This window comes from Polistes canadensis, unplaced genomic scaffold, assembly GCF_001313835.1.
Source record: "Polistes canadensis isolate GaletaPanama2010 unplaced genomic scaffold, ASM131383v1 scaffold_35, whole genome shotgun sequence".
Taxonomy (NCBI): Eukaryota; Metazoa; Arthropoda; class Insecta; order Hymenoptera; family Vespidae; genus Polistes; species Polistes canadensis.
The window spans coordinates 280,437-292,805 of NW_014569582.1; the positions used below are offsets into that span (position 1 = coordinate 280,437).

Sequence of the window (12,369 nt, forward strand, 5' to 3'; positions counted from 1 at the left end):
TATATTAAAAATATATATAAAAATTAAATAAATATATAGTAAAACTATATCAAATATATATTTAAAAATCCAATGCAGTTGACAAAATCTCTCGTGCACAATTTCCTTAAAATATATTATATTTAAATGAAGAAAAAGAAAAAAAAAAAAAAAACAGAAAAACGTGAATTCCAACACACAAGCACAAACTCATTATATAATTATTTTTCTCAAACAAATAATACATACTTGTTACGGATGAGTATCTTCTTTAGTTACGGTACTAACGTAAAGTTATTGCCCAAAGGAAAGGTGCAAAACTGACGAATACGAATACGAATACGAAGACGAAGACAAGGAGAAGAGTTGCCTGAAGCAAACTGCATCGGTACTGCAATATACGAAGAGAACTCTCGCATCTTTCTCGTATGCAGATGTTACGAGGCCCTAGAGGGATATATATGTTCCTCCTTCTCGATCCCAGGATCCACCTTCACTTTCTTCTTCTTCTTCTTCTTCTTCTCAGCATCATCCTGTCGGTCCATAAAAAAAAAAAAAAAAACAAACAAAAGATAAAAGAATGGAAAAGATAAAAGGAAGGAAGGAAGGAAGGAAGGAAAAGAAGAATCATCAACCAACATTCGTTCGGACCTCCCGCACGCTCATCTTCTCGCAGTTTTATTGGCTTAACTTCACTATTTTACAGGCAATAGTGGATTAAGAGGATTAAAGGGAATCGTCCATGGGTTCACTCTCTCTCTCTCTTTCTCTCTCTCTTTATATCTATCTATCTATTTCACTCTCTTACTCTATAGAGACATAAAGTTAGTGAGATACGAGGATTACCCTTCTTCTAACGAGGGTCCGCTTGGAGACTCCAAGTACTCCACTGCGAGTTTCGATAAAAAGTCGATTTACACCGATGCGAGCCCGCATACTTTCAACATATCCCAGATCCTCTCTCTCTCTCTCTCTCTTTCTCTCTCTGTCTGTCTTTATTTCTATCATTTTCTATCTTCCTTACTATTTTCTACTCTTTCACACTATTCCCTTACCTTTCGTTCTCTTTAACCGTCACAACTATTCTTGTTTAAATATTATCACTCATGCGATACTTTTTTTTTTCTTTAAGGATTTTTAAATCTCTATACAAACTAACAAATTTATATTTTTTTTTCTTTTTTTTATATTAAAATTATTTATTATATTGGATTATATAATTTAATCTTTCCTTAATCGACAACACACGTGGATGTTTCAATCTAATAATAAGATAATAAATTTTATGTTTAATTTAATTTTTTTTTTTTTTGTTAATAACGAAATAAAACTATTGAATAATATTCTAGAGATCTTAAAGAATACTAATGAATTTTATCCAATTTTATTTTATAATATAACGATAAAATTAATTAAACTTATTTAAAACGGTGTTAATATAAGATTCGTGATTTTATTATAATTAAAATAATTGATTGAGTAAATATAATATTTGTTTATATATAGTATTATATTGATTATTTTATATTACATAAAGATTTTTCTCACATTCAACGACAAAATTTAATTTCTATTAATATTAAAATTAAACAAAAAAAAATGAAATAAATTGTTAAATGCATTTAAACAGGTCACATATTCTTCTTCATCATCTTTTTATCAAATACTATGCTTACAAACTCTCTTGTCCTGTGTATGCCAAAAGTATCAGGTTAACACGCATCTTTTAGAGACTACCCCTGAATACGAACCTCTCTTCTTCTTTTTTTTTTTTCTTCTATACAGATTAAAGCATATGGCGTTTACTATCTCATCAAAAGTAGAACCGTGGAAACCAAATTTAAAAAGAATGTTGTATTGAGATCATACTTACATGCATCAACAATTTTGATTAAAATTATTCTACAAAATATATGAGTTTTAAAAGGAAATTAAAGACAGTTAATAAATTTGATGAACAATTTATTATGACCTTGTTGAACGTTTCGTCCCTTACTGGGGACTTCCTCAGCAACTTGATCACTTAGTTCACGCGTCAATACATATTATTTTATTTTCAGARTCATACATTACAATAAAACTTAACATATTATAGTATAATTAATCCTAAAAACACCTTATTTCGTCACACGTAATCATATACGAAACGTTCAACAAGGTCATAATAAATTGTTCATCAAATTTATTAACTGTCTTTAATTTCCCTTTGAAACTCATATATATTAATATACTGTTGGGACAAGAATATTGATAATTAAATTCTACAAAATATATATGACAGATATATATTTAAAAAAAATATTATTTAATTATTTATATATATATATTATTTCTATAAAACCTCTTTCTCTTTTGTTATATCTATATCTAATAAGATACATCATACTGATGACTAAACACGGCTTCGTGATAATCCTGTTAACAGTCTATAGCTGATTTCCCTTCCAAATCATTTTAATACACACACACACTGATATATTCTAGCAGAGGTCAGGTGACCCAAGTCTTTTTATCATCTTGACCCAGTTTAGTATACCCCAGAGAAGCAGATTAGACACGTAAATACTTACTTACTTACTTACTTACTTACTTATTTCTTACTTACTCACTCAGGTATCTTTTCTAATCTAACTCTGTCACGTGAAAATGTTATATTACATTCGAACATTAGAATTCACCATCTTCGGTTTATCCCCTATCATTTACTTCTCATCCACCTATAATACTTAATATCTTGGTTTATACTTAGTAGAAGTTTCTTAAGTACTTTTCTACTTAGATTTACCTTGACTCGTTAAGCCAGTATTTCTCTTCTTGACCATTAATTTACGATGTATCACGCGTCCGAGTGAAGTTTAATGCTCACAACGCTTCGTAGAGTTTTACGAGCACGACGATACACGGTTCCGACAATTTCTAACGAAATTGAGAACGCGTTATAGTATATAACAACCGTCAATGTTTTAGTGTTGTAATATGAACAATGAATTTTTTTTTTTCTTTTATCGACTACGATGGAATTTTAATGAACACGTTCATTCTATCATCGATTAAAATATATCTATATATATATATATATATATAACTTTTTATATATATATATAACTTTATTCGAAATTTTATTAATAAAATATTCAACTCTTCTATTATTACTTTCGAATTAAGCAATTATGCGTATCTTATAATTTTAAACATATTTTGTTTTTTTATTTTGTCAACGTAATAATTCAATCTTATCTTATATTCAACATTTGTGTCATATTTAAATATAAATAATATTTCATATAATATATTAACGTGTAGAGATTTGTGTGATTTAAGACGAACATTTAGAAATGAAGAATGAAATGTTTTTTTAAAAAAAAAAAACACAAATTTCTTCTATTACTTTGATATGAGTTGATAATACGTAATTTATGATCTAAATAAAAAAGAAAAAATAGATATAAAATAAAAGTTAGACAGAGAGAGAGAGAGAGAAAGAGAGAAAATATAGCATAGTTCCGATGGAATTTGCTTGGGCATCTACACAGTAATGGGGTCCCGTGTGATCGAACCCCATAGACCGGCTGTTGTTCCCCCACTCTCGTGTCTGAGAACTTTATCCCCACCATTTTACACAAAGTCACCGACGGGTCGTGAGTTTCCCCCACTTAGTTCCACCATCCCCCCCACTCTGGTTTCCCGTTCAGTGGCGGGAGTCATCAGTCGCTGTTGTATTCTCAGTCTGTCACCGACCGCGTAAGGGTTCGGTTCGTCTTTAAAATAAATTCGTCTAATATATGTCGAACGTGCGCGTCGAACAATCAAATACAAAGTTTCGTTCGTAATCATTTTCGCGAGTGTATCGACAACGAATATCAAATATAAAAAGAGAGAGAAAAAGAAAAAAAAGATAATCAAAAAAAGGTATAGTAAAAAAGTGATAAACAAAATATTCGTGTACACGATAGCGCGTGTGACGACTGATCAAGAAAAGAACAAAATAACACGTGCCTAATAATAAATAATCATCGAAAGTTCCTGTGTATATTTTCATAAATTATATATAAGATATAACAATAATAATAATAATAATAATAGTCTGTGGGATTTTTAAATGAATTAAATTGGCTGTGAAGATAATAAGTATTTAATTTCGTGATTTATAAGTGGGTAACAAAAGTCGTGAGAAAATGAAAGATTGATATAAATTAAACGATCTATACACCGAAGTGAAACGAATTGACGTCCCTTAGGTTGAACGTTTTACTTTGTTTTCTTTTCCCTCAATCTCTTCTTCCCCGTTTTTCTTTTAACTTGGATAGAAAACGGATATGTACGAGAAAAAAAACGCGTCGTCCCACGCCGTCCGATCCGTTTTAGTTTAGTCACGGACCATCGTGGTGCGGAAATCAGAACCATTGAGATAAAGAGGGTAGTAGCGGTGATGATGATTATGGTGATGACGACGATGATGATAGTGTTGGTGTAATCGTTTATCGATTCTATTGGACAAGAAAAAGTTAATGAAAAAGTAAACAAGTTTTAGATAGAAAAGTGCTCGATTACATTGATTTTTATTTTACTACTACACAACAGTGTAATCGTGTTTTCTTTTTTTTTCTTTTATTATGAAAATATTCGAAAGTATATATAATCCTCGAATTATTTCAAATTATTTTTTATTTTCATTTGTATCGCGTGTGTGTATGTAAAAAAAGAAAAAAAGAAAGAATTCGCATACAAAACACACAAATAAAATCCCATAACCATTGGGTATCCCATTTGATATAATTTGCAAGGAAAAACTAAATGAATAATAAGAAAGTGTTGTGATGTGCTCGTAGTAACGAACGTTGACGAAGCGTGGTTTAATTTTGGTACAACATGCGTGTCCTTCTTCTTCTTCTTCTTCTTCCTCTTCATCTTCAAAAACTTCTGAAACTTCTTCTTAACGTGAAATGACGGTGTCGTTGTGTTGTGTAGGATTTTAATGGTGATATGGTGATGTTGGTGGAAAAAAAAAACTATATAGTAAGTAGCACCTTTGTAACACGAGTTGTGCCATCCATCGACGTCGCGTGACTTTTCCTTTGAAGTTGTTTTTATTACTTTTTTCCTTTTTTTTATATATATATATATATTCAAACGAAGGAAAAAAATCTACGGTGGTAGTCTTTTCAAAAAACCAACATCGCGCGCGTATTTTTTACCGAACCAATCATCGAATACGAAAATAATAACTCGAGAAACCATAAATAAAATAAATAATAGGAACAAAACAAAAAGAAACAAATTGAAAACCGAACTAAACGTTACGATATTGAAAAAGAAAAAAAGTGGTGGTGGGGACAAAAATTAAGGAAAAAAACAAATCGATGAACAAAAATTTGCGGACAAATCCCAAACACCCACCCTCGAACAATCGTTCATGAGGATAATAATGACGATAATTTATTCGTTGTAATCATTATCTTAGACCATTTTTCATTACGTATGAAAGTGAACGGTGAAAGATCAGCTCGATGTGCGATCCCACGGCTTTATTGGATCTAGTGCCGAGCGAAGGATTACTCAAGAGGCCCTCCATGGATTACAACGAGTATACCTACTGCTACGGTGGTGGTCGAGGTGGGTGGTATTTCTCTTTCTCTCTCTTTCTCTCTCTCTTTCTTCCATTTCTTCACTAGTATCCGACCACAACTTCAACGAGATCGTATTCTCTTTTTTTCTCTTTTTTTTCTTTTGTGTCCCTTTTATCTATGCCCTATCCATCTATCTAACAACCCCCTACGTCCTACATTTTTATATTCCTTTTTTTTTTTTTTTTTTTTTTTTTTTTTTTTTTTTTTTGGTTTTAATGCAATCTAATTATTCCATCGTTGTATTTGATCATTATTCGATTTAAAATCTCCCTTTTTCTTTAATTAAGTAATTTCCATTTCTCGAATGATCAGTTACTAAGAATAATTATTAATAATTGAATTTGTAATACTTAACAATATATTCTTTTATAATGAAATGGAATTGGGGGGAAAGTGTGCGTTTTTCGTATTGTTGATCGTTTAATTTAATTGTGATTTATTATTTTTTTTTAATTATATTTTCTTAAATGTAGGAAGTGTATATATGATTTATCGATCATAATTTTTATATATTAATTATATTAATATTATAATATTAATATATATAGTTTGTTTTTTTATATAATGTGACCCTTCATCAATAACGTGAATCTTTTAGATCTAATATTTTATTCCACTAACAATGTTTATATTTATAATACGAAAAGTTGTATAAATAACAAAATAAACTATTAAATAATATACTTGAAACCGCAAAGAAAGTACTCTAATGAATTTTATTATCCAATACAACGTTAATCAAATTCCACCACCATATTTGCCGACGGTGATAATTTAAAACGAATAAAAAATTGTTTATATAAATAATCGTTATTAATAAAACGCGAAATTTAATATACAAAAAAAAAACATTTTAATACAGAATTATTATATGTCATAGTGTTATTATCAAATTAAATAATAAAATCGTATGGAAATGAGAACGGTAACAAATTCGTACTTCCTTTAAGGTTTTTTTTTTTCTTATTATTATTTAAAGAAATGAGGAAATGTGTGTGGAAGAGAGAAAGAGAAAGGAAGAAAAAAAAAAAAAGAAAAGAAAAAAAGGTAAAAAGGAAAATGAGGGAGGGATTACATCCCTCTCTAGGTTTGATGTCACGGTTTAGAACGTATATACATTATAGCACCGAGCGTATTTGTCAGAGCTGACATTTCGAAATCACACACAGGGTGAAACTTTTTACATGAAGGAGAAGAAGAAGAGGGTGGTGGCAAACTCTCGTCGGTATTCTACTACTACTCCTACTATTACTACTACTACTATGGTGGAAATGGAAATGGAGAACGATTTTCGGGGGTTTGAATTTTAAAGGGAGGTGAAAGGGAAGTGTTAGGGAATAAAAAAAAAGGGAAAGGAAGAAAGTGTCGTTAGAGTTTTAAGAAATATAAACGCATCGACGAAATATTATCCATTCTAGTCGTTACCCCCTCCACCCACCCACCCACCTACCTTCTACGTTACATTACATCATATGTTCTATGAATTATTATTTAGTATTTTTTAGAAGTTAATGCAGTGTAAGAGTGAATGAATTATTTTATCGGATATTAAGAAACGTCAAATAATTAAATGYAACGAATTTTGACACCGAGTATATTACTCCTAATATATGAATTATTATTTAGTATTTTTTAGAAGTTAATGCAGTGTAAGAGTGAATGAATTATTTTATCGGATATTAAGAAACGTCAAATAATTAAATGYAACGAATTTTGACACCGAGTATATTACTCCTAATTTATAAATTATTAATATTTGCTTTTTTTTGTTCATTTTTTACAAACTAATGCGATAAAAGAATAAATGACAATTTTTATCGAAAACTAAGAAACGTAAATAATTAAATACAACGAATACATTACTAGCCAAGTATCATTACTCCTAACCCATAAATTATTTTATTTAATATTTTATTTTATTAACTAATGTGTGTGTGTGTGTGTGTGTGTAATATATAAGAACGTGAATGAATACTAGAAATGGTAGTAATTAAAAAATAAAAATATCAAATTTGTATAGCACACAAATTAAGATAATAACCCGTCTTATTCAACTTTCGATCTTATATATTATTTACAACCGAATAGAGATAGTTAATTACGCATAAATAAATCAATATGAACAAATAAATAAACTAACGGGTTAAAAACTTAAATTAACCGTATGGAAATAAACTAGAACGCGAGAACCGGTGCTATAAATCGACAACGAGAGTTAGTCGGAGATCCGCGATTATAAATTAAACCAAATCGAATGCATTGGAAAATTTCACCATAGAAAACCTACCACCATAATCATTCATTTTTTCTTTTCTTCTTCTTCCTCTTCTTCTTCGTAACGAATCAATCGCGAAATAAATAAAATACGCACACTTTCACCGTCGAAGAAACGAAATAGATATAAAAAAAAAAAAATAATAATAAAAAAAAAGGTATAAAATAATAGTAGTTACATATACAAAAAAAAAAAAAGAAAGAAACCTCCCTCCCTTCCTCCCCACGCGGTTATTATTCTTACGTTAACTTTATTCTACTTCTCGATCTTTTATTTTTATTTTTTTTTTTTTTTTCCTTTTTTTCACTTTTTCTCTCTTCTTACTTCTGCAGAGTTTCCTTACGGAATAGAAAGAAAATTCTTCTCTACGTGTAAGATTGGATCCTCGCGCGACGTGTCGAGGGAGGTGAGAGATTTAACGTTTTCCTTCCTACAGGAAGAAGCAAGAAAGAAAATAAAGAAAAGAAAAGGAAAGAAAAAAAAATACCATAAAAAGAAAAAGATAGCACGATACCACCAGTCCTTCTACCCCTCTTCTTCTTCTTCTTCTTCTTCTTCTTCTTCTTCTTACCGATCTCAACGTCGCGATAAAGGATTTATTTTAGGGAAGAAAATCGATCGTTCGGAAAGGAACACTTTCCCCACCCCCCGCCACACCTCCCCCCTGTTCCATAGAAAGAGGGTGAGAAAGACGAGAAAAAGTATTGATAGTAGTAGTAGTAGTATTACAGTACTATACTTACTACAATAGTGTTAGTTATTATGGTGGTAGTAGTTGTTAGAAAAAGGTATAGGATCGAAACGTGTAAGAGGACGATGAGTGCTCCTGTTGGAAAAGAAAAGAAAAGAAATGGTAAAATAGGAAGAAGTGAAGAGGCACTCGGTTGCATTACCACGTCGCTCGCGTATTTATCACTCTGACATTTCCAAATGTCGCACGGTTTATCAGGTAACTCCCTGTGGTAACCTTAAGGCTCGTTCGCACGCACGTACCACGCAATACGCATACACATATATATATATATATAAACATATATGGGAGACTTCATTCGGTAGGATTTGATACACATTTGATAAACACTCTCTCATCTTTATTTCATCTCATCTCATCTGGTATCGTATCATCTCATCTTTGTCACATTTCATCTCATTTCATTTCGTTTCATATCGCACGTCCTTTTTTTGATGATGAATATCTATTTCTTTTTTTTTTTTTTTTATAGAAACTAAACCTGAACCACATTACTAGCAACTCCTTTTCAACGATCTTCAGTTAAAAGGGAAGGAAATTTGTGAACGTTTAATTTACTATATTGGCGAATAATTTCACGATTCTGTTAAAGGTTCAAAGATCATAAGAATTATTCCTTTAATTATATCTTATGTATATAATAAAGTAAATATTATACATATATATAATAATTGATGGATTTATTTTTGAAATAATAATTGTCATTAAAATTAATGTACAATAATTGATCAATATTTTTTTGTTTTTCTAGTATTATATTAATTCAAAATGTATAAGAATAAATGCAACAATAATATAATATTTGTTTGTATTCAAAATATTCTTGAGACATTTGAATAAATATTTTTGTTTTCTACCGTGTTTGTTCATTATCGTAGGTATTAGGATTGTATTTAAAATGTATTGTTAAGGAAGTATAAGGAAACCGTATTTTTTTGATGATGAATTTCTATTTCTTTATTTTTTTTTTATACTAATAATATACGAATAAATGCAACAATAATATAATATTTGTTTGTATTCAAAATATTGTTGAGACATTTGAATAAATATATATTTTTGTTTTCTACCGTGTTTGTTCATTATCGTAAGGTATTAGGATTGTATTTAAAATATATTGTTAAGGAAGTATAAGGAAACCGTAACACTGTAAATACCTGAGTAAACTTATTAGGTATCAGATTATCTGATTGTGTCCCGAGATATAGAAAACCACTTAAATCCTTCCTGACCCTTTTCTGGCACTTAACAACGCAACGCTCAGGTACAAAAAAGATCTCAGGTAAATTAGCGGAACAAATCCGACAGATTTTCAACGGTATCTTTTTTCTTTTTTTTTTTTTCTCTTAGTCGGGAGATTACATTTGTATAAATAACTATACTAATGACCCGAAAATATTACTACAATATTGTGATACCTCGAGAAAGCTAATCTTTTAAATATATATATATAAATACAAAATAGTTTTACCAAATATCTGACACAGGATCAATCAAAGCAGCTGAATAATTTATTCTCGTTATACTTTTTCAATTAATATAATACTAGAAAAACAAAAAATATTGATCAATTATTGTACATTAATTTCAATGACAATTATTCTTTCAAAAATAAATCCATCAATTATTATATATATGTATAATATTTACTTTATTATATATATATATATATATACATAAAATATAATTAAAGGAATAATTCTTATGATCTTTGAACCTTTAACAGAATCGTGAAATTATTCGCCAATATAGTAACTTAAACGTTCACAAATTTCCTTCCCTTTTAACTAAAGATCGTTGAAAAGGAGTTGCTAGTAATGTGGTTCAGGTTTAGTTTCTATCCAAAATCAAAGCAGAAGTCGAGGAAGTGCTTCCTTTCTGAACCTCCTCCTCCTCTTCCACCCCTTCCTCTTCCTCCTCCTCCTCCTCCTCCTCCTCTTTCTCTTTCACCATCCCTTCTCGCAACGTAGCTCATTAAACTTATTCACTTTAACTACATTCAAGTTTCGAGATAGGTGCCCCTCAATGCACCAGTCAGTCCTACGTGCCTGAATTGCATCGTAACGATCCTTCGAAACGACCGGGAGATACCAAACCCCACAACCACCCCCCTTTTCACTCTCTCTCTCTCTCTCTCTCTCTCTCTCTCTCTCTCTCTCTCTCTCTCTCTCTCTCTCTATTTCGTTCTATCTTCCTCTCTTCTTGCACACCCCTTCCGGTTTCCGGCGCGCCACAAATTTTCGCACTCCTTCCTTTACCGTCTTTTCCGCGAGAATTGCAAATAGGATAGGCGTTTGTTCGTTCGTTCGTTCGTTCAATCGATCATTCGTTTCTAATCCCCCCCCCCACCACCACCACCCCCTAAAGATCAAACTTTTAACTCTCTTATAGAAATTTATGATTTAAATTACTTGCTTCTTATTATTAGCTTTATTAAATATCAAATATAATTGTAACGTTAAATTTCATACTTGTATTTAGGTATTTGTGTTTTAATGATTTGTATTTCAATTTATTAGAGATCGTTTATAATATAATTTTATTCTTATTTGTAATACGAATAGTTTTAAATGATCGTTATATTATTTATTTTATAAATTGAACTTATATCAATTGAATTTCGTGTTGTTATAAGACAATCATCTCATCTACCAGCATTCTTATTTTAATCTTAATTAAACTGTTGCAATAATAAGAGAGTAGAATATGACAAAAATGAGTCTTATTAGTTGTATTTATATTTTTAGGATGTCAAATATAATCGTAACATTAAATTTGACACTTGTTTAAGGTATTTAATTTGATACATTATATAGAAAAAAATTCATTCGTATTTAGAATCCAAAAACAAACATCGAACGTCTGAAATAATAAAATAATAAATTCAATAATAATATTTTAACGAGAGATAATATAAACATTCTATATCATAAGAATTATTTAAATCGATATTAAAAAGAAAACCAATTATAAATTAACAAGATAATAAATAGATAATCATTAATATCTTATTATTTATTTTCTATCGAAATGTTAAAATGTTGACCAAAAAAAAAAAGAAAAATAAAGAAAGAAAACATATTAGAATAATGAATATGTATAAAATAATGAATGAAAAATAAAAATAAGATTACATTATGGCACGAGTCCCTGTTTTAAGACGGTGTGTTACACATACTATAGTATAGTTAGAAGTTACTCGTAATAACCCCCCACAGCGGATACCTATTACCGCCTCCGACGTTAAAATACCAATATAACGAGGGCAGCCTTCTTGAATTACGCGGCAGGCTGGTCTATCGAGATTAACGTCTCGTAATAACAACCGGACGAAGGATAAGGTACGGGGAACGCTTCGAGGGAAGAAACGATCGGAACACCAACCAACCAACCAACCAACAACCAACCAACCAAACTACTTGTACTATACTATCCTTAATACTTCAATAAGAAAGACAGAGACCAAAAGAGAAAGAGAGAGGTTAAATGATAGAACAGAGTTTCCCCAWGTTTTTCTTTTTTTTTACCAAAGTCAAGTATTTTTAACACAATTTTTACGTGGCCCCTAAGTTTTATTTAAAAATAATATATATTATGTGGTAATTTTAATATTCGATAAATAGGTTGATCAAATATCATATTATTTATTTGAAATAGATTTTATTTAATTTAATAAATTATACATTTAAAAATATAAATTTTTTTATCATTATTAACGATGATAATTAATAATTGTA

The 12,369-nt window shown here is 30.0% G+C and overlaps 1 protein-coding gene across 8 annotated transcripts in view; it reads left to right on the plus strand.

Moving 5' to 3' along the window:
• The window catches only part of LOC106784441 (teneurin-m), a 299,650-nt gene that overhangs the window by 234,257 nt on the left and 53,024 nt on the right, over positions 1–12,369 (plus strand). For 5 of the 8 annotated variants that reach the window (XM_014743971.1, XM_014743973.1, XM_014743972.1 and 2 more), the window contains exon 1: positions 5,277–5,592. The exons of the other annotated variants lie outside the window; for them this stretch is intronic. In XM_014743971.1, coding sequence (XP_014599457.1) covers positions 5,487–5,592 — 106 coding nt within the window. In that variant the 5' untranslated portion in view covers positions 5,277–5,486. Of the gene's footprint in view, positions 1–5,276; positions 5,593–12,369 lie in introns of those variants that run through there. 8 annotated transcript variants of the gene reach the window in all.